The sequence below is a fragment of the Enhydra lutris genome, unplaced genomic scaffold, assembly GCF_002288905.1.
Source record: "Enhydra lutris kenyoni isolate GAN:26980312 unplaced genomic scaffold, ASM228890v2 scaffoldscaffold55, whole genome shotgun sequence".
NCBI lineage: Eukaryota > Metazoa > Chordata > Mammalia > Carnivora > Mustelidae > Enhydra > Enhydra lutris.
The window spans coordinates 15650402-15673635 of record NW_019154139.1 but is presented as its reverse complement, the minus strand read 5'-3'; the positions used below and the strand labels follow the sequence as shown (position 1 = coordinate 15673635).

The following is a 23234-nucleotide window of genomic DNA, read 5'->3' as shown; positions in this document are numbered from 1 at the left end:
ATGGTTTCTTGGCAGGTTTAAGAGCTTTTCGGTTATTGATTATAAGAGCAAGCCTCTTTTCAATAATTCAGACTCTTTTAGTCCAGTCCAGTACAAACCTGCAGCCTCAAATCCACTTGAAAATGCCTCCCTGACCTCCAGCTCAGCCTTGACCATGTGTGGCCTGGGGACCTGCAGTGGGGAGGAAGAGAGCGTGATCTGACCTTTGCTTTTCCCTGAACTTTTCCTCCTGCTGCTGCGGTCTGCAGGCTTGTCGGCTTGAGAAAAAAGACTTCCAAAATGGTAACCCTAGTTTTCCAGAAAAAGCAGTAAAATAAATTTTACAATGAAACTGTCCATTGAAACAAACAGAAGATCATAGGGATCAGTTGACCTACACGCGACATCAGACCCAGCTAAGTTGCCAGAGCCTATTAGCATATCATTCTTGGGGCTGCTGGGTGGCTCAGTTGGCTAAGCATCTGACTCTTGGTTTTGGCTCAGGTCATGATATCATGGGTCATGAGATGGAGCTCCACATCAGGTTCCGTGCTCAGCGGGGAGTCTGCTTGAAGATTCTCTCCCTCTGCCCCTTACCCCACTTACCCACGCTCTCCTTCCCTCTCAAATAAATAAGTAAATCTTAAAGAAAAATGGGTAACTCTTTAACAGATGTTAGAAGTATTTAGCTATGTCTAATTATGAATGCAGCACTCGGACTTTTTATAAAATGAATAAAAATCGCAGACACATAGAACTTTCTATGACCTGGTACTGCTGTAAGCATTTTACATAAATCAACATTCTCCAAACTACTATTTGAGGTAGGAACTGCTATGACCCTCCCCCCATTATAGAGATGGGTAAACTGAGTCCCAGGAAGGTAAATTGCCCAAGGCTACATAGCCGGTAAGTGGACGGGAACCTGGGAAGTCTGGCTCCAAGAGTCCAGACACTGAAACTTATGTCATTACCCAGAGCATTTATTTTGGGGGGGGGTAGGGTGTGTATGTCTGGAGGCGGGAAGTAGGTCTATGTGGACAACAAAACCATGGGAATTTGGACTTCGGTGTGGTCATTAGCAGCCACATGGCAACCTCTTAGATGATGGAATTTGGGAGTGAAGTTTTGGCCTCTCTGTCTCTCAAGGGCAAGTGTGCTGGTCATTGCAATTGAGAAAGGCCCCCCAAATCTTGCCCCACTGGAGGGTTCTAGGCACTGTGAACCCTGTTGCCAGTATTCCCCATGATGCTTCCCCCTTAACACTTGGGTTCACCCAGTTATTAGATATTCATTGACCTCATCCTGCTGTGGCCTCAGCCCTGTACGGGCAGGTGGGAACTGGAGTGAAGAAGATAGTCTGTCCTCGGGGCGCCTGGGTAGCTCAGTGGGTTAAGCCTCTGCCTTCAGCTCAGGTCATGGTCTCAGGGTCCTGGGATCGAGCCCCACATCGGGCTCTGTTCAGCAGGGAGCCTGCTTCCCTCCCTCTCTCTCAGCCTGCCTCTCTGCCTACTTGTGATCTCTCTCTCTGTCAAATAAATAAATAAAATCTTAAAAAAAAAGAAGAAGAAGAAGAAGATAGTCTGTCCTTGAGGGGTGCAGGCTGCAGAAGGGACATATCCCTCTAGGAAACCACAGAGCACAGTGGCAGATGTGCCCCTGAGCTGAAATGGAATGCCCATGAGTGGAGGGGTGCAGAGAGGAGACTGTTGCCTCCTCGGGGTGGGGCAGGGGCCGCAGCCTGAGAGCAGGGTCAATCTGGGAGGAGCCCCAGACACCCACAATCATCCTCTCCCCACAGCAGCCCTGTGAGAGCCACAGAAGCCGAAGATGGTGTTTTAATGTCACCAAATACTTCTTTTTTTCTGCGGCTCCACTGGTCTTTTGGAAACTCTTAGCAAAAACTCTACCTTCACAAAAATGGAGCATCCCTGCTTAGCAGCAAGCTAAGCTTTTTCAGAAACAAAAAAGGGTCTCAGATCTCAGAGTACGTCTCTGACTTACCAATGGATTGCTTTCCAAGCATCTATTACATGCGTTGGTGAGAGGTTGAAAAGCAAAAACACGTCTTCTTTAACCTTGGTTGAGGTTCTACCACGTGCTATAGGCCAGGAGTTTCCAGTAATGCCAGGTGTGGAGTCCTAAACTTGAGGATTATCACCCTTGCTTTCTGCACCTCCGTCCCTCTATCTGTCACGTGGGAAACTTACAACGGTCTCTACCACATGAGCTGGAAATACTTTGCAGCTAGAAACAGTAATGGCAGTATCTCGTGTCCTCATGCGGCCCTGTGAGCTAGACGCTGGTTGGTTTGTTCATTTTGAAAGTTGACATGGCTGACTCCAGGCCACTGGAACCTTCTCTGTGAAGTAAATCCTGGGTGGAAATCAGAAGGTGGAACAGTTAGGAATTGTGTTGGGAATGTGGCTTTTAAAAAATGCCCTTCTCCATCCCAAACAGTGACATAAATAAATGAGTGATTTTACTTTTCTTCACGTAGAATAAGTCTAAGAGACTATCACCCAGTGCTGCCATCACAGTTCTAGAAGAGCGTCAGGGACCTGGGTACCTTTGATCTTTCTGTGCTCTGGCCTTTGTAGCAGATGGCTTCCAACTTTGCCTTACCTCATGATCCAAAGTGGCAAAGGCTGTATTCCAGGCAACAAGTGGGAGAAAGTGGGGGGAAGAAGAGAAAGGTCAAAAACTCCAGCCAAATCAGTTGTCTTCAGGAGATTTGCCAGAGCCCTCCATCTTGCCTGCCACCCTTGGTTGTCAGGGGAGCCGGAAACTGTAGAACGTTGCCCTCTGGAATAAAAAATTAGAGTTTGGTTAATAAAGAAAAAGGGGGAAACAATGAGACATTTTAGCTACATAAGGGCACTTTAAAAATCCATTGTATTCTGTTTTTAAAAAATTGAGATATAATGGACATATAACTTATTAAAAGTGTACAACATAATGCTCTGATATATGTGTATATTGTGAAATATTCACCAGACAAGCTTAGGTAACATCTCTCACTACCGTAGTTAATGATTTTTTATTGTGATGAGAACTTTTTTGGTGATAAGAACTATAAGGTCGACTGTCTTAGCAGCTTTCAAATGTCCAGCAAGTCAACAATAGCCACTGTGCTGACCTTGGCGTCTCCGGGACTTACTTGTCTCCCAGCTATAAGGGGGAACCTGTTGACCCCTTTTCCCTACATGGCCCCTGTGTATCCACTATGAAATGGAATCCAGGATCCTGAAAACGTGTACCGATCACCCTCAGATTAGGAGCCCATGGAAAGGAACAGAGGCAGCACAATGCGATCTCTTAAGGCTGGGGCAGGGTAACGTGATTTACGGTCAGCACTGTCCAACGTGTCAATGAGAGGCAGATTCGTGGACAGCTGTGACAGCTGTGACACAGTGTAATTTGAATACGTGGAAAGGCCAGGTCACCTCAAAACTGCATGTCCCCCGAAGACTTGTTGATGTCCTAGAATCCTCAGTTCCTTTCCTTGAGGAAATGCAGCTAGAACAGAGCTGGATAATTCATTAATACGTATGGGTTACTAAGACCTCAAATGCAAAGAGTTAAAGCTATTCAAGGGCCTTAGAGATTGGTTGGTGGGACCCAACCACCTTCCTTTTCTAGCTGAGGAGATGGAGAGAGGGACTGAGTGGTTCTCCTGAGGGACACATGCTGGGCAGGGCTGAGGCTGTGGGGTGAGGGACACCAGGAAGCAGTAGGGAGACTGAAGAAGGGGAGGCTGGGGTGCCAGATGTATGAATTGGGTTCATTTATAGCCTGCCTTTTCCCCATGAGGACTTGAGGTCGTTGGCAGTTTGGGCTCTGGGTGGCTTTTCCTTGCATATTTGGCTCCTTCCTCACGGCTGGCCATGCTTGAGCAAAGCCAAGAATCGCCCAGCATGTTCTGGGGACCCGTGCTTGGGGCAGCTGCATATACCTTGAACGGAGAGGGAGCCAAAGGTTCCTCTGACTTTGTGGGCCTGCCATCTCTCCTCAAGAGAGCTGACAGGCCGCACTGGCCTGGGGTCATGCGCACCCCTGTGTGGGGCCACTGACCAAGATAAAGGTGCTCTTGGGACATTAGGATCCTTCAGGAATGGTCTCTTTCCAGTTTTCAAAGGAAACCCTTTGGTACATCGGTAGAGTTTCCTTCAACTTTAAATTCTCGTGTATGTTTTTCTCCACTTTTAGTACCTGCTGTGGAGCGTCTGTGTCAGGAGGTCTGATGTCACCCCGGGTCCCATAGTTTGTTATTTCAGGTGTCTCTCCTTTCGTGCCGTGTGAGAGCTCAGAAGTCAGATTGTGGGGGCTCGGATCCCGTCTCCACCATTTCCCCGCCGCGTGAGCTCAGACAGTTTCTGAATCACTCCAGGCCTCCGTTTCCCCATCCGCAGAATAGGACAGTGGCAGTGACCACGTGGAGAGCTGTTGACGTGATGGCTGTCAGAGGGGCTTCCTCGGGTCAGTGCCTGGTAAATACAAACACTTAGGCCACGGGAGCTGAAATCATGATTTCAGTTTACCATGGCAACCTCTCATGACTTTCCTACATGTTTTTAATGTATCACCGCCAGCATCGATGTTTCGACTCTTCCTCCTGAACAATCTTGAGAACAATTGTTCTAAAAATTTCCTGCTTCGCACACATGCTGCCATTGCCACCCTCACCTGCTCTTGTTATCGCCCTCAGAGTTATTCCAGGTTTGACTTAACCTGCCGCTTATGTAACTCACCTCATTCCAAGTAAGTCGGCGTGTGATGACTGGCTCTTCTCATACTCTCACACGTGACACGTCACCCAGGCAGCCTCGGGACGATGCTGGGCTCACCTACGGAATCTGGGACTTCTCGGAATTGTCATCCTCGGTACTTCTCAAGGGGCAACACAGTAGCTATTACCCTCCCTCCCTGGGGGTGTCCACAGAGTCCCGCATCAATCCATACGCGTGATTTGAAATTCCATTTCCGTCTCATTGCACTAGATAGGAGTTTCTTGAGAATGTTTGGAAATTGCTCTTGGGGGAATTTCGCATGAACCTACAGTATCCTACTCCCATTGACCCCCCCCCCCCGCAAGTACCTAGTGCCCAGCAGGTGTGACAAAAAAACCGTTGAATGGTGAGGGTTATACAGTATCGTGTAACCACTCTGGCAAACACCCATTTCAAAATGAAAGAATTGAGGTAGGCTGTTTAAAAATCCTTATTGGTAGCACCAGATTTAATTTTTATTTTCTCTTCTGTCTTGTCAACAAAGACAGTGAGTCCATATCTCACTTTCAGACTTAAAGTTGTGACGGTATTAATTCCTTTAGCCAGTCGGGATCCCTCATCATTTCTTTCTCGTGCTCACGAAATAGCGTGTCTGTTTTAAGAGAAGGCACAAGACTTTTGCAGTATACAGTTACAAAACAACAACTTGTCACGGTACTGGATTTCTCATTTCTTGCTATTTGAGTCGTCCCTCTTCTCTTCCCATACCCAAGTAACCTCTGAACTAAGACCCACTGCTCTTATTTTAAGCACACTTGACTCTTTCTAGCCACAGAAGTTTGTCTCCTTCAAAGTGTGGGAGGATCTGCACTTATCCCATTACCTTGGAACTCCTTTTGGACCGGTTCTTGTTGGTGGCAGATCTTTGCCTACTGAGGGTGGATTGAATTTTTGGAAACGACCAAAGCCTTTTTTCAGAGCCATCCCTGGTGACTAAGTTTGGAGACGAAGCTGGATCAAGATCATATGGTTTGAGGTCAAAGTCAAACAAAGTCAGTCTGTAAGACTGACGAGATGGAGTGGCTCTAAAGGTGTCCCTTGAGGCAGCATCTAGAGAGGACGTCAGGGGTCTCACACCCCTTGCTGGCTCCCATGGGTGCCGGCCATACTGAGGAACAGGAGAGACAGTGGAACTGGGATCCCGTTTCTCCCACTGGCAGAGTTTGTGAATCTGAGCGGCCTTGAATAGCCATAGATCCCAGTACCTCATCTGTGAAACAGGGATCTTCATACTTCCCTCCAGTGTCATTTTTAGGATAAAATCAACGTTGTGTGTAAAATACCCCATCTGGTGCCTGGTCCTTGCTGGTGTTCAGTGGGTGGCAGCTCCCCTTTCCCCTCCCCCATCTTAAAAGAGGCCAGTGATTTGAATATGCCATTTCAGAAACATGTGCCTAAAACTCACATTTATTTCAAACCTGCACCCTCAAAATGAGGTCAGGGTAGCCCCCATGCGGAGTTTTCTCCGACCTCGAGCAGTGTATTGGTGACTGGGGAGAAGCGTGGACGAGGGAGACGGATAACCTGGCCGCCACCACCACCGAGAAGAATCCCGGCAGCTCCAGGGAGGGGAGATGGGCAGAGCTGCTCTGCCTCCCACCCTGAGCCCCACGGAGCCCCCTGCCCCAGCCCGGCTGCCTAGGCTGAAAGGGAGAAGGGTGGGATTCCCGAGTAATTAAAGGGAATTTGGAAGGCTGGGATGTTGCGGAATGTTAGATCAGTAGCTAGAACAGCATGTGGCGTTCTTTAGGCAGGCTTCATTGAATCCATACAAAAAGAGAAAGAGGGGCTGCTTGCCGTCTGCTCATTTATCAAACAGCGAAACTCAGCTTTCACAGTTCCACAAAAGTGTTTGACTGTTTGCTGAGTCTTGCTCCAGAAATTAAAAGCTGAACAGCCTTAGTGGTGCTGAATCGACTCTGCATTTTGAGACTCAAACCAAACTGTGCGGGGCTTTCAGGTTCTGGGACCAGCTGATTATCTGGTGAAAAGAGAGGAGAATAATTTGTAATTTGCTGCCCATAAGAAACACTAAAAAAAAAAAAAAAAAAAAAAAGGCAGCAAACCCCCTTCCCACAGGTTTTTGTTGTGGCTGGAAGGAGGAGGTGCACTCTGTAACAGCTCTTTCTGTGCTCAGAGTGGGAAAAGTCTTGACCTCCATTTGGGCAGAAGGGGCTGCGGTCCAGCCGCGCCTCCCCCCATCCCCCACCCCCAACTCGGCACCCCACCCTTCCTCTTAGTTCTCTGTTTGAAATTACCTTTCCCTCTTTTGGAGGAGGAGGGGAGGGCTTGGCCTTCCAGTACTTCTAGATGAAAAGTATTTTCCCAAAGGGAACTAAATATTCTAATAGTACAAATATCTTGCTTGGGAGACCAGGATATACCACAAAAGCCTGGAAAAAAACGAGTTGAATGAGGATCCTCCAAAAACCCATCAAAGGGTAACTCCGTCAGTGAAGAGAATGCAGTAGAGGATTGAGGAGACAGAGAGGGGGGTGTTATCACACGTGGCCTCTTCTCTCCAGCCCCCTGCCCCTCAGCGGGTCACTTTCCCCCTTGTGGCGCCAGGAGAGCCCGTTGAGGCAGAGCCTTGCTGTAAGCCTGCGAAGTTAGCTGAGCAAGTGTTTTATCCCCATTTTACAGACAAGAGACCGGATGTCAAATGGAAGGTCTCTTTTGGCTCCTCAGTTTAGCACAGATAATCCCCTTCTACCCTTCATGGAAAGCAACTTGATGGTATCTTTTACGAACGTTGAAATGTTTCTCCCCTTTAATCAAGCAGCTCCACACTTGAGAAACTATAATAAGGGGAGAACCTCCAAAATGCTAGAAATAAAAATAAAAATCATTCTGCAAAAGGTACCGCTCATAGCGTGATTTATGTCAACAGAACATCAGAAACAATGTCCGTGACCAGCCCAAGAAAGATACTCACTTATTCTTTCATTTACTGAATCGCCGAGTTAATGTGCTGAGCTGTCATGTCTCCTCTGGGGACTACACAGTGGCCTTTTAATGGCCTCCCTGCTTCCACCCTTGGCCCCTATGGTCCCTTCTCCACCCAGCAGCCAGAGCCATCCTTTGGGAAGCTAAGTCAGCCTTGTTCCCCTTTTCCCTGCTTGGAGCCCTCTGACGTCTCCCCATATCATTAAGGGTAAAAGCAGAAGTGCTCACAAAGGCCTACAAGGCCCCGTGTGAACTGTGCTCCACCACCCCTCCTGGCCTCCCGACCTCATCTTCTGCTCTCCTGAGCACTTACTGTGCTCCGGCCACACTGGCTTCCTCACTCTTCCTGACGCGCGTCAGACAAGCTCCTACCTCAGGGTCTTTGCACTGCCTGTTCTCTGGGCTTGCACCCTCCCTCCCCTAGAGATCCAGGAGGTTCATTCCCTAACTTCTTTCAGATCACCCCTCAAATGCCATACTAGTACTTAGCCCTTATCACCCTAAAAAATAACCCCCACCCCCACATTCCCTCTTCCCCTCCCCCTGCTCCTTTTGTTTCTCTCCGTAGCACTTACCTGATATAAGATATATTGACTTTTTAATGTATTTATTTTTGGTCTTCTCCCACTAGGTGTAAGCTTCCTAAACAAAGGCTGTTTCTGTTCAGCTCAGTGTGGTGTCCCTCAGCCTGGCCAAATGTCTGGCGTGTAGGAGGAGCTCAGTAAATGTTTGTTGTTGAGTGAATCCTAACTGCGTATCGGCAGGCAACCAGTTGTAGTTGTTGAGGCTACAGCTTGTCGAACGTGGGGCAGAGCCAAGGAGACAAGGCTGCAGGTCCCATTCCTATAGAGTCCCATGGGCCTAGGCAAGGACTTGGGGCTGAGAGGAGGATTAAAAGTATTAAAAGCTGGATAAGTGGGTCCTATGGACCATGTAACTACAGTCCTTTAAACCCAACCGTGGCCCAGGGAAGATTTTTGGAAAGGTATAAGGTCTAAGTTAATATTTCAAAGATGAGTAGACATGAGGCAGTCATGAGGGCATGGGGAGAGGGTTCCAGAAAATGAGAACAGCCTGCAGAGAAACTAGAGTAGGAGAGAGCACAGTGTATTCATGAAACTTGAAAGAAGTTGCATATGGCCTTGGGGACCGAGAGAGGAAGAGGGGAGTGGTGAGCTAGAATGAAGGCCAGGCCAGTCTAGTAGGACGGGTGGGTCTGGACTTCATCTAGGGGGTTCACGGAGAAGTGGTCATGGTGCCATGATTGGATACAGGTGCAATGAGGAGACCATGTTCACAATCCAGTCATGAGATCGTGGCCTTGGGATTGGTGGTAATGGGAGGATGTCAGCAGAGTCCGGGTGTGTTCACAATGGAGGGAGGATGGAAGTTGGGCACAGATTGGAAGTGGCAGGTGCAGTCCTGCTTTGGAGAAGAGAGAGCACTTACCTGGCTGGAGAATCAGGAAAGGGGCATGGAGGAGCCATGTACATGCTGGGTGCCCGGGGACTGCTGTGGGGGGAAGATGCTGGAGCATGGTGCCCGGGGCGGGGGAGCTCTCGGAGAACTGGCGGGCGCCAAGTAGTCCAATTTGGATGGAGCATGGGGTCACGCAAGGACATTGTGAGAGCAAAATTGGCAGAAGAGTGAGGCGTTGCACAGTGCATCTGAGCTCCAGAAGGAGGAGGCTCCACTCAGGCAGCTGGCGTGGAGAATTGTCAGAAAGACCTCTAAGGAGACAGGTAATGATCTGGATTGTTCTCTCGGTCAATCCGGCAGGGGACTCTGAATCGTCCAAACAGAATGACTTTAGCTTACTGAGTATTTCTATTAAGCAGAAGAAGTGTTTAATGGCCAGAGTTCACTTTACTGGAGGCGGGTGGATTGAATCTAAAGGAGACACCTGCGGATATCACCTGCCGGCAGCTGTCACCATCCTCTCAGTTGTTTTTCCTTTCCCTGGGGGATTGGGGCCTGGGCCCTCAGCGGGTGTTCATAGCAGAGGCCACCAGAACACTGCCAAGAGTGTCACAGTGAGGCAAACTGGAATCCTCATTGAAGAGCCAATGGGAACAAGTAATCATTTCATTCCTCACCTGATGTGTAAATGCAGGAATATGACATAAAAGGGGAAAAAAAGGTGGCTGTTAAAAGAGGGGATGAGGGGGCCCTAAGACCTTTTCATTCATTCAGAGGAAATAGTATTGTCATGGTAATGTTGAGTCAGACTGGGTGCCTTTGAATCCTGGGTCCATGTCTTGTGAGCTGCGTGGCTCTGTGTGGGCTACTTAGCCTCTCCAAGCCTCTGTTCCCTCATCTATACGAGGGTGTAGCAGTGGAACCTGGACTGCTGTAATGATTAACTGAGATAATACACGTAAAGTGGTTGGCAGAGTGCCTGAACCAGGACTTGACCCCAAAGTGTGTGTGCTTAACCACCATACCAACAGCTTCGCCCTTTGCCAGGGAAATGGAGACAGGAGCATCTGAGGTCATGTGGGAAGGTCCCAGGGGAATTGGGACAGGCTCAAAGAAAGAGAGGAGTTCCTCCAGTGTGAGCGGGGCACAGCGTGGGTCTGGTGTTCCAGGCAGAGAGAACAGCTTGTGCCTGGAGCTCAGGAAACACGTAGGGGGTTGGGTAGTGGGATTTGAGGCTGAGGTGTTGCACTGGGGCAGATCACAGAGGGCCTCATGGACCAGCCTGAGGAGGCTGGATTTTTATCCAGTGTAGGCTGTGAGGAGGCATCTAGCATTTTCAACATGTAAATGAAATGATCATATTTGGATTTTAGAAAGGCACTGCTGGGCTGGGCAGCAAGACCGGGGGCAGGCCAGGCAGTTCGGAGGGTGAGTCTGTGGGTCCCGGTGAGGGGTCGCGGCAGGCGAGGACAATGGCTGGGGGGGCATGGAGAAGTGGCCAGGCTCAGTGGGGGTCTTCATCAGAATCGGTAGGACATGGGACTGTGCGGTGTTGGGAAGGGTGTAATCTCTCCTGCTTCTGTCTTGGGTGACTCAGCGGAGGCTGGTGCTGGCCACGGAGTTGGTAAAACGGCACGTATTAATCCATACAGTGTTCAAAAGGAGCAAGTAGAACGCATAGGCCAGCGAGGAAATCATAGGATTCATTGATCCATGGAGTCAGAGGCCCCATTCCACAGCTCGATAATTCCCCAAGACCACAGCGCGGAGAATTTCAAACACATTGTATGTTTTATTGCCTCTCGGAGGTAGAACAAACAGCTCCAGAAATCTGTCCTTATTTCCTGGGGGCTTTCTGGAACATCTCTAGACCAGAGTCTGCAGCCCCGGTACCTTAGCCTGGGGCCAGGACATCATGTAGGACGCTGTATGTAGGGCCAGGACATCATGTAGGATGCTAAGTATGTAGAAAGATTCAGAAATTTGCCCATTCTCTTCAGTCACGTATGATCAGGCTTAGGAACAACAATGGCAACAACAACATGTTGGTTTTTTATGATCTACATACAGTTTTCAGGGAATAGGCAGTGATTTTTTTTTTTTTTTTTTAAAGAAAAGTAAAAGAGCCACCAGAACATTGTGGAAGATTTCTGGTGCTTCTTTCAAGGTCGTCTTGAACTTCTTTTGTCAATTAGGAATATTTCCAATAAGAAAATCCTTTTTTTATTTACCAAAAAAGTTGACCTTGTACAAAATGTTAAAGAAAAATCTTTTGGTTCTCATCACAATCCTACTAACCTAAAAATAGCCATTTTTACTTTTCCTTCTTCCCTTTCCATTCCTATATTTGTAAAATAAATTATAAGCATAGCATCAGTGTAGTCTGAGGTATGCTATTTCATTTAGCATTATGTCATACATAGACTTCCTGTGCTGTGACATAGTATTTGTTACTCTCATTTTTTTTTTTTTTTTGAAGATTTATTTGAGAGGGGAGGTTGGAGGAAGGGCAGAGGGAGAGAGAGAGAGGATCTCACACAGATTCCCCACTCAGCCTGGAGCCTGACCTGGGGCTTGATCTCACAACCCTGAGATCAGGACCTGAGACAAAACCAAGAGTGGGACTGGGACACTTAACTGACTGCACCACCCAATTGCCCCTGTTACCACCATTTTTAATGCCTGCATCGTGGTCCGTTGAGTGCACATATGATCATTTAGCCAGGTCCCTGCCATCAGACACTTAACACTGTTTCCAGTTCCTCTGCCTTACCAGTGGTCCTGCACATAGCTTTTTGTTACTTCAGATTAGTTCCTTGGATTTCATAGACCGAAAGGTATGGATGTATGTTTTGTGAATATATGTACGTATGATGTGAAGGGTTGTACCCATAAACTATGTCACCAGCAATTTGTGAGAACTTCAGTCTTGCCACACCTTGGACAGCACCTGACATTCTTTTCCAAATGTCTGCTAATATTAGAGCATTGAACATGGTATCTTCCTGCTGTGCCTGCTGTATGGGGGGAATCTCCCGGACTAAAATGCAGACAAATCTCTGCTTTTTCCAAAGCAACTCATCCGTGTTTATCTTGTAGGGACTGAGGCTCTTGCAACTTTATTGTAGTGGCTAGGTAGGAAACTCTGAACCCAAATCATAATCCCATGTTTAACCAAGTGAAGACTCCATCCATCTTCTTGCTTTCCGTATTTCCCTGCGATCTCTATCCGCATATCTAGAAATGGTCAGTACTGCAAGCTTCACGAACAGCTGCTTCATATCTGGGCAGTTCTGGGGGAAGACAAGTTCTGTGATGAAAGTCCGAGGGCGTCCTTGGCCAGACGTTGTGAGGCCAGTTCCAGTTCCTCTGCCGTGCCACGCATCATGGGCAGAGCGCATAGAAAGCCCTGTCCCTGACTCCGCTCAGTCCCCTCCCCGAATCCTGCTTTTCCTCAGGTCTCAGCCGTTTGAGAGGGACATAGACAAAGTGAGAGCCCATAGCCGCAGCTTCCAGGAGTTAGGCTGAAAGAAACCAGGGCTGTGTCAGCTACAGACATGATGTCCTCCAAGATTTCAGAGAATGACTACATTGTTTCCTGCAGTATCGTCACTATCAGATAACATTTTAGAAGCCCTTTTTACTTCCTAAAGCGGTATCGTCATGTTCTCTTATTAGATTTTCTAACCATCCTTGTAAGCAATGCATGTTTTTCTGCTTGTTTGGTTTTTTTTTTTAACCCATTTTCAAATGAGGAAAACCTGCCCCATTATTCACACTGGAGACGGCTTCCTAATGAAAGAAATGGTCCACCTTCATGGCACCCATTCAAGAATCTCAATTTCTCTCTAATTTGTCCACTTCCTTCCATCCCACTGATGCTGACTTAGTTGAGGCCACCATCACCTATCCCTCGGATCTGGGGAGAAGCATATAAACCTCCGTTTCCCCAGGTGTCAGAGGAGGGAACTAAGCACAGAGAAGTTAAACAGCACGTCCAAGTTCAAGTAACTAGCAGGGTCTCAGTAAGTGTCTGTTGAGTGGCTGAGCAGATCCATCAGTGAGAGCATCAGTGTGGCTGGAAGAGAATGGGGGTGGATCAGGAGAGACTCCCCCACGTCCTTGAAAGGCCTGCAGTGTTCAAGCCCCGCCAGTGGGAAGTCGGTAGTTGGGTCTCCTCTCACAAAGGGCAGCCAGCAGGCGGGCTCTCTCTGACCATGCCTGCCTGCTTGGTGAGGTACTAGAAGAGGAGGGAGGCTGGAAGAGTTTGGTGAGAGGAGAAAAGTCCCTCAAAGTAAAAGGGAATGAGTTATCAGGACAATCGGTGGTACTAACGGGTAATTTTTACTGGGCCCTTACCAAGGGCAAGGCATTGTTGTAAATTATCTGCATACGTTTGCTACTAGATTTTACAAGAATTCTCTAAGGTCCGGGTTATTATCATTCCCTTTTTACAAATGAGGAAACTGAGTCATTTGAATGTTGACTTGCCTAAGGGTCCCCAGCCAACAAATGGCTAAGTTTGGATCTCTCTAACCCAGGTAGCCCAGCTCCAAAGCCCTTCCACAGAACCCCCTCGCCGCCCTGCCTCTTCACAAACATCATGTCTGTGAACACCAAGGCTGAGGCCTGCTGGTTGTGTCTTCACCTTGGCAGATGGCTTTGCTTCCAAGCTGCTTGCAAATCCTCACGACTATCCCAGGCAACACTGTGCATGAGCCAAGCGTACCCCTGGGCGGGGGTGGGGCTTCATCCCTGCATTGAGCTACATGCACGGAGCCAGGTCCCTGCTCTCAGGGAGCTTACATTCAAGTAGGGGGAGGCAGAAAATCGGCGCGCAGGGAACAAGTGCCAAGATAGTTTCAGAGTTCAGAGTAAGAAGAAGACATGAAGCAGGGCCACGAGATGGTAAAGGACTGCTGGTTCTCCTCCCCCCCTGGCTGGTCAGAGAAGGTTGCTAGGCAGACGCCTGGATGTTGTAAGCAGAGGAGCTCACCACGTGGGGATGTGGATGAGGTCGCATTCCGGGAAGGAGGGAGCTGCCTTACAAAGGCGCCCAGGGGGAGTGAGCCTGGTGTGTTTCAGAAATAGGGAAAAGAATTTGAAAAGCCAGCGTGGCTGGAGTCTGCTGAATAAGGGTGAGTCAGAGGAGAGGAAGACCAGGAGGTAAGAGCAGGGACTGGTGACAGGGGACCAGGATGGGTCTTCGTTCCAGGCTCGATGGAATCCACTGGAAGGCTTTAAGCAGCAGGGCAGACACTTTCTGCACACACTTCTCCCACATTGTGAGCAGGAGGGCAAAGCGCAGAGCAGCCGAGGGAGACCCCTCAGAGTCCAGGGCCTCACGGTCACTCCCATGCTCAGTCCCCTCCGCCCCACTCCCAGCACTGGTGTCTTCTCCAGGGTCCCTACCAACTGTCAAGAAGTCATTGCAATCAAGGACATGTTTTCCCTTTTCTTTGGATTGTTGTTTGTAAAACGCAGTGACTGTGCTCCCACCTTTTCCCGATGGGTAACTGGGTCTTGTGTTGACTTACAGATCATAAGGCAGCAGTTTCCTCAGCTAACCACCAGAAGACTTGGGACGCGAGGACAGTCAAAGTAAGCACCGGCCGCCGAGCCGTCCGCAGAGCGCGTGTCTCTGAGTCAGGCCCGCACCCTGGGCCATTTATCCCCAGCTCTGTTCCCAGGCCTGGCGGGAAGTCTGGGTCTGGCACGGAGTAGACAGCAGGGCCCCCTCTCCCAGGGCCTCTGACAGAGAGGCTGTGGGAAGGCCCAGGGCAGTCGGGCCCAGCCAGCTGCTTTAAGGAATCTGACTTTAGGCCACCCTGCCTTTTGGTGTTTTTGTCAAATGGTCTTGGCCATCACTTAGAAGAGCACTGGAGGCTTCGTGGACAATCTCTAGTTCCTTGGATTGCTTTGCTAAGCACAGCTTCTACTCTGATAGTATCCAGTCGACCAGAGAAGCTACCTGCACCAATCCTGCAAGGGAGATGGGGTGGAGGGGTCCAGCCAGACCCGGGTACACAGGGCGTGCCGTCGAGCAGCCAGCCCCTATCTGCTGTCACACTTTCTGTGTGTCTCATGGACAGAGCAGGTGCACATCACCTGCCCTCCCAGAGGGTATAGTTTGGTGGGGAAGACAGATCAAAACAAGATACACAGATTGTGACAAAGAGGCTTGTCATAGGGAATAACCGAAGGAGAGTGGCCTAGCTCAGAAAGGGTAGCCCAGGAAAGGCCTTTCGGGAAGAGTCCTGGAAAGTGAGAAGGATGCATGGACCCCTTCCCCTACATGGGAATTGGTGGGGAGGGAATCTCTGCCTTCACTGCACAGCCTTCACTAAAATCTGATTTATAAGATTTGCCTCAAAGGGTGTTTCGAAAATTATTGGATGTTAACAGGTATTCTGTGGAGAAGCTCTTTTTGCCACATACGTTTGGAAAGCACGGAGTTCATTCAACAGGTTCCTTTATGCAGGACTTCTCAGAACCTTTATTATGTTGATGTACACGGTGACTCCACTAGAGGGTGCCTTATTATGTAGCATTTCTAATGCTTTGACCATGTCCAGTAGCAGATCAGCACATACTGATACACAAAATATTGACACTTAAAAAGAAAAAAAAAACAAAAACAAAAACCAACCATATAGGACTTGTTAAGACTTGAAACTGAGGATTGTACTTCAAAAAGCAGCATTTCCCATAATGTCCCTCAACTCTCCCTGCTCCTGCCATCCCTGGGCAGCATTTCTGTCCTCCCCAGGTGGACTTAACTTTGGAGCCAAGTTAGGTTTTAAAAAAGGTGATCAGGCACCTGGGTTAAAGCCAGTGGGTTAAAGCCTCTGCCTTCAGCTCAGGTCATGATCCCGGGGTCCTGGGATCGAGCCCCGCATCGGGCTCTCTGCTCAGCGGGGAGCCTGCCTACCCACCCCCCCCGCCCCGCCCCTGTGCCCACTGCCTGCCTTTCTGCCTACCTGTGATCTCTGTCAAATAAATAAATAAAATCTTAAAAAAAAAAAGTGATCAAACTGGGAAAACCACTTTTTTGGTGGGGGGCAGTAAAGCTCTAGAAAATAACAAGACTCATTTTGTGTGTATGTGGCTCAGAAGCTCTTGGGGCGATTTCCAATGAGCTTTACAGAAATATTTTGAGCAGGGGATATTTTGGAATAAATTTCTAATGATTTTCCAAAGTAACTGCTCTGAAGTACAAATCTCATCTGTAAAGAAAAAATCCAGTATTTGTTTAAAAGTGAGCCTTGGTAAGAGCAGGGAGTATAAAACCACACCCCTCCTTACTTATTTGCTGGTAAGCCCAGGGGTTGGTACAAGATGGGCAATTCAGTCCTCAGATTGGTAGGAACAGTGTTGCATGAACGGAAATGAGTGGGTCTTTGAAGAGTCCCTGGGTCTAATACATTTTTGCTCATCTCTAAGAGAGAGGAGTAGAAATAAGACTGCAAAAATAGAACCATAGTAGAGACAGGGACGAAAGGTGGTAAAGATAGAACAGAACTGTTTCCCATCCTTTATAAACTTGGAGAAAGTTACCTTCTGCCTACATGTGAGAACCTGTTTTTGTTTTTGGTTTCTTCTTCTTTAACCCAGAAGTAGGCAAATTGGGCACTATCTTCTTTAAAAATTCCGTGGTGTCAGTTTCATGGTATCCCTTCCACAAGGAACCCCCCAACCAGGTTGGTCACACTTTCAACCATTTGAAAGGTAACAAGAAGCTCTCATCTCCAACCTGCCAGTTGGCCTTAGGAGAAAAAAATCCCTCAACAAATTTACCTTGACAGAATATATGGTAGGGGAGGGGGGAGTGTGGATTGTGTTGACCTGTCCTACAGAACTGAAACAGAAAAACTGAGACAATTTTCAGAGCCGAGCAACAGCTTCGCTGAAATTGCTAGTCTCAGCAGCGCACACTCTGGAAAATCAAGAAGTGGTCCAATCTGAATACGCTATCGGTCCCTTGATCTCAAGAGATTATAAAGGGGAACTTTGTTAGGGTTCAGGAGGCGTGTCCTAACCGCCTGGCCACCTGGAGGACAGTCCTGGAGCCACGGAACCCGCCCCTCCCCCGTCCCAGGGTACCTCTCCCTGCGGCTGGCAGTTATGACAGTTGGGAAGTAGAAGGTGCAGAAGACAGAGAGCAGCTCCACACAAAGAAGAACTTTCTGATAACTGTCCCGACCCAAAATGAACTGGGCTGCCTTCGGAGAGCCTGAGTTCTTCATCCCAGGAGGCATTCAGATAGAGGCGAGATGCCCACTAAGCAGAAATATCACAGAATGGTATCAGGATAAGGGGGGGGCAGGGAGAGGGGAGGTTATGTGTGCTCATCTCCCTTCCCTGTGAAGCCTCTCCCCTAACTCAGAATGCTTTCTTGCCGGTATTGAGGACTAGCCCAGCCATACCTCCGCTAGCAGCAATGAGTAATTTATGTGCTGTACAGCGTTTCTGAAAGCAAGGTCCATGAATTTCTTCCACTAGCATTGCTGTGTGGCTGTAGAAACCTACTCTAGACCTACTGAATCAGAATCTTTGGGGAGTGGAGCCCAGGAGTCTGTATTTTAATGTTTTGTAGGTGATTCTTATTAGTAGCTAAAGTTGGAGAATCCCTGGCTTAGTAGTTAAAGCACTTCAGAGGTTCAAATCCTTCCTCTACTCACTGGGGGATCTTGGGTGGGTTACTTCAATTCCCCGGGCCTTAGTTGCCTGGTCTGTAAAATGGGGCTAATAGTTAATTCCAGATTTACGGGGGTTTTGCGACATTAAATAAGGTAATGTGTATAGAGTGCTTAGCACCACGTTAGCTGCTGGGATGAGCATCATGTAATAGTAAATCGTGACAGCATCTCCAGCGACTGGGGATCCGAGCTGGGAATATAATGCGGGTGCTCTACCGAGCAGGCTGGTCAGTCTCAAACTGACGTGCGTCGGAATGACCCGAGGTACTTGCCCCAGTGCTGATCCTTGCGTCCCACTCCCCTGTTCTGAATCAGTAGGTCTGGGAAGGGCCTAGGCATCTGTATTTTTATTATGCTCCGTAGGTGACTCGGAGTTTGTAGTCGCCTCCCGTGGTGTTCTCTGCTAGGGCAGCATAGTGCCTTTGTGGTCAGACAGACGGGTGTTCAAGAACCTCTTCTAGAAAGCTGGATGACCTAGGGCACGTCTCATAAGCCTCCTTCCCTCCTTTTGCTCTTCTGTAGAAAGACTGTGCTAATAATCCCCACTTCTTAGTAGTAGTTTCCAAATTCCATATATAGGTAAAGCAGCTGGCAAAGTGCTTAGCATGGGGCAAGCACTCAGGAGTTTCTGTAGCTAAAATCCAAACAAAATGTAGCTTCTGTCCCTTCTTCCATCTTCATGGAAAATGTTGCTATTACTAAGCCCACTTGAGTTAATGAAAAGTTTCGGCCTTTTACATATCCAGTGCCAAGGGAGCCGCTGACTGTATCTTTTAAAAATCCAGTTAAGACTATCTTTATTGACTAAGGAAGATCTGGGCCAATGAATTGGTGGCAGTGGTACAGTTAGGGGTTGCAAACACACCCTTCTTCTTGGGTCTTCACCGAAAAGGACCCCCGAGTTCTGTTCCTCTGAGATCACACTGGCACAATACAAGAGACTAAATACCAATGGAAATTTTTTGCATCCTCCCCTTTCTGCTTTGCAAAGTATTTGACTTAACATTTTCTGTAGGAGGCAATTTGGGTTATTTTTACCTGCCTGATTGATGGCTGGCAACTTGGAACTTTGGTTTAATTCTAGATTGCTGAGATGTCAAGTCTCCCAGGAGAGTTAACTCTTCTAGCCCAGGGAGGGTGGGCCCAGCCATCCTTGGCCTTGGGGACCCCCTTTCTGGAAGCTGCACTTGATAAAGTACATGTGGGTCTCTCTCTCTCTCTCTCCCTCCCCCTCCCCTTCCCTCTCTGGCCCAGGTATCATTACTACGGCATTGCGGTGAAGGAAAGCTCCCAGTATTATGATGTGATGTATTCCAAGAAAGGAGCCGCCTGGGTGAGCGAGACGGGCAAGAAAGAAGTGAGCAAACAGACGGTGGCATATTCACCCCGGTCCAAACTTGGAACACTGCTGCCAGAGTTTCCAAATGTCAAAGATCTAAATCTGCCAGCCAGTCTGCCTGAGGAGAAGGTGACCACATCTGAGGTGTTGCTGGGAGTGGGTGGCTTCCCTTTCTCTCTCTCTCACACAACACACACAACCTCTCTCCCTCTCAGTGCAAAATGGTGAGTTTAAAAATATAAAGATAGAGGGGTGCGTGGGTGGCTCAGACTCTTGATTTTGGCTCAGGTCTTGATCTCAGGGTCATGGGATTGAGCCCCGCATCGGGTTCTGCAGTGGGCGTGGAGTCTGCTTAGGATTCTCTCTCTCCCTCTCTCCCTCTGCACTATCGCTGCCCCCCCCCGACTCACATACTTACACTCTCCCTCTAAAAAAAATTTAAAACATATAAAGATAGAAATCAGCATAAAATATGGACCTTAGTTAATGATAATGTACCCGAATTTATTCATTAGTTGTAAGAAATGCACCACCCTAATGTAAGAGGTTAGCAATAAGACTAATGGGTGTGAGGCATATGGGAGCTCCCCATACTATTTTCAGAACTTGCCTGTAATTCAGTACTCTCCTAAAATAAAAAGTTTATCTACCTATCTAACCTCCCTACCTCCCCATCTATGATGCCACACTGTCTCATGTCACGAAGGAAGAACCCTTTTGGCTCTAGATTGTAGATTGGTTTTTTTAATAGGATTGAGTTGGTGTCCCCGTGTGCTGCAGAGGATGTGGTGAAATCATAGTCCCATAGACAAAGAAGACTTTATAGGGTACCGTGAGTCAGATAGTTGGGGTCATAGGGCATTTGGAGAAAATGCCTGGAAATACCTCTCTCACCTGCGTATCTTGACACAGCCCAGTGCACTAGCAAATGCTGAGCGTCTGCTGTCTACGGATCCCCCTGGGAGCTGGGACACGCTGTAACTGAGGCATGAGTCCTGCTCCCAGGAGTCTCATGGCCGAGGTGGGGAGATGGATGTCCATGCACAAGCAGGCTAAGTTTACATAAAATGAATGCATGTCGGGGCGCCTGGGTGGCTCAGTGGGTTAAAGCCTCTGCCTTCGGCTCAGGTCATGATCTCAGGGTCCTGGGATCGAGCCCCGCATCGGGCTCTCTGCTCAGCAGGGAGCCTGCTTCCTCCTCTCTCTCCGCCTGCCTCTCTGCCTACTGTGATCTCTCTCTGTGTCAAATAAATAAATAAAATCTTTTAAAAAAAAAATGAATGCATGTCTGCATTCTGGAGCAAAATGAGGATCTGTAAATGCTTTAAATCTAAGAACTAGTAACTTTTTTCCCCTCAAAGTTGCTTTTTTTTTTTAAATCAATAAACTTCCTATATTGTAGCTTTAAAATTCTTGGATAAATAGATCTGGAGATGTTCTTCTACTGAGCAGATTCCAGGAAATTTCTGAATGTCTTTTTGTGATTTTTGGCAAACATCCTTCTTATAAGTACTCATTGGGTTTTAATTCTTCAGTATCTCAGCTGATGAGGAGAATCTAATTAATAACGTCCTACTGAACTCTGTGGTGGGCCAGGTGCCATGCAAAGTGCTAGATACACGAGTATGAATAATATGCCATTTAAATATTCCCAGGGCCCATGGTCTCAGGTGTGGGGAACGGGAGAGAGAGAAAAACCCACGCTTTCCACTGGATCCCAGGGCAGGTGCTCTGCTGGAGAGACATGTCCAGAAGCACAGAGGAGGGACCCCAGGGCCAGAGAGCACCACAAAGGAAAATCAGACTTACTTGGGTCTTACAGGATGAGTAGGTGTTAAGTGGATTTCATCCCCTCAACAGGGAATAAGTGACTTGAAAATTGAAATTCCAAGGGGAGACAGTGGTAATATCTATTAATTATGCTTTTATTGTTGACCCCCATCTCCCCACAGGTCTCTACCTTTATTATGATGTACAGAACACACTGTCAGAGAATACTGGACACTGTAATACGAGCCAACTTCGATGAGGTAGGTCAGTCAAGGTTGAGCCACAGAATACTCTGTATTAAAATATAGTAGCAGGAGCTCCTGTTTTGAGAGCCCCTACCGCGTGCCAGGCCTTTGGAAACCCCTGTGGTGCGTCAGCTCCCGTCATCTTGCTGGTGACTCCGGGAAGCAGGTGCTGTCCTTACCCCCATTTCACACATCTTCTGTGTGGACAGCAGGTGGCAGGGCCCTCTCCTTGATCTGACACGTGCACTGTCACCTGCCCCACTGGCTTACGAGGAAGACGGTTTCTCAGGGTTACTGTTATCCCCGGTATTATAGGTTCAGAGAGACAGGAGGAAAGCTTTCCTATATTTTGGATTTAATTTTTTTCCGAGGCCCCATTTTCTTTTTATTTTAAAATAGTACAGTTAAGGGATGGAGAGTAGAAACAGGAGAGGATGAAGGACAAGTTACATAACCAGAGAGACCGTAAAATAAACCTTCTTGCCTAAAATGCCATCCAAGAAAGCCTTCCAGAGGGACAGCAAGAAGCCACACGTTTCACCGCATAAACCTGAGGCCTTTCTGATTCCAGAAAATGCCTTGAGGCAAAAAAAAAAAAAAAAAAAAAAAAATCCAACCCCCTTCCCCCCCACACACACCCCCTCTGGCGTAGGTGGTGGACATTGAGTTAGAGGACGATGCAGGCTCCAGTGGGGCTATAAAAACCAGGAGCTATTGGTGGATGAGATCCCGGAGACTCCCTGGTGTGGGTTTCAGGGCGGGAGTGCGCCCTGTGGGAGAGGGGAGGGTACAGAATGGCGTGGAGCACAAAGTGCTCTCTCCCGCACATTCGTGTGCCTTTCTGCCCCCGCGGCTCACCGCAGCGAGCATTCACTGAGCGCTGCACTTACTTGCGAAAGGTCACGGACTGTTCCCTCAGTAACCGAGGCACGGGTGGTCGCCTGCGAGCTGGCACTTGGCTCACGGGTCCAAAGAGATAGCAGGGTGCTGGTAGAGAAGGACTCCTGCTCCTGCTCTTGGCTTTCATTCATGAGATTGTTGAAATCTCCCAATTCGTTGAGCAGCCATTTAAGCTGCTTCTTTTAAAAAAAGAAAGAAAAATCACTGCTTTCTCTCTTGTTGTGGTTTGGCTATTTATGTCTTACACCCCAAAGATCACTGAGATGAGAGCAAATAAAGGTTCATGCTCAGTTCAGACCACATTGGCTTCTGTAGCTAATAACCCCAAGTCTTAATACATTAGAAGTTTATTTCCCACTGGTGTCACGACCCAGCGTGGACGCTCACAGGGAGCAGGCTGGTTCCTGGGGGTAGTTGAGGGACCCAGGCTCCTTCCACTATGTGGCCACATGCTGCCCTAGAGCCTTGGCGTCCTCATTGTTCAGCCTATAGATGGGGAGAAGGATTACAGGGAAGACATACCCGTTTCTTAACCTTGTCAGCCCGGAAATAAAAGGCATCATTTTTGCGCATGTTCCATTGGCAGAAGCTGGTCTCATGGCCCCACCGTGATGCCCTCACTGGGCAGCAATTCTCTCCCACAGAAGAGGAGCTCGGGGAGCTCTAGTGGCCAGCTGTCCCTCTCCACTACAAGTACTAGCCACAGAACTAGAGACAGTCTCCCCTTACATTCATATGTACTTTATTCATCTCAAAACTCACACTCATCCTCTCACTATGCTTAATTCCATGCATTAATTCCAACACTTACTGGGCACTTAATGGGGCCGTGCTCCTGCTGTAGGTCTCAGGAATGGGGCAAGAAGTAAGACCTAGCCCACGGGGGGAAAACAGGCATGCCCATCAGGAGTAGGATGCGGAGTATACAGTGAAGGCTGTGGAAACCTTGAGGGGGCTGAGTGCTCTTGTGGGGAAAGTGCCAGACTCGGAGCCCAGGCTCTGCCATGAAGGCCGTTATTGTTTATCCTAGAAATAAAGGTAAAAATATCATCTCTGCTTTTTTAATGCAGAGCGTTCCTGGAAGGTGAAGATGAGACAATGCCTAGCACAAACCCTTTGTAAACTATAAAAGGTCATATGAATGCTT

General features: G+C 48.2%; 1 protein-coding gene across 2 annotated transcripts in view; it reads left to right on the top strand.

Moving 5' to 3' along the window:
• The window catches only part of LOC111157597 (regulatory factor X4), a 140726-nt gene that overhangs the window by 47533 nt on the left and 69959 nt on the right, over nt 1-23234 (top strand). The window contains exons 5-7 of one of the 2 annotated variants that reach the window (XM_022519144.1): nt 14674-14735; nt 19088-19301; nt 21125-21202. In XM_022519144.1, the coding sequence (XP_022374852.1) occupies nt 14674-14735; nt 19088-19301; nt 21125-21202 (354 nt within the window). Of the gene's footprint in view, nt 1-14673; nt 14736-17251; nt 17438-19087; nt 19302-21124; nt 21203-23234 lie in introns of those variants that run through there. The other variant, XM_022519145.1, reaches the window with a different exon arrangement.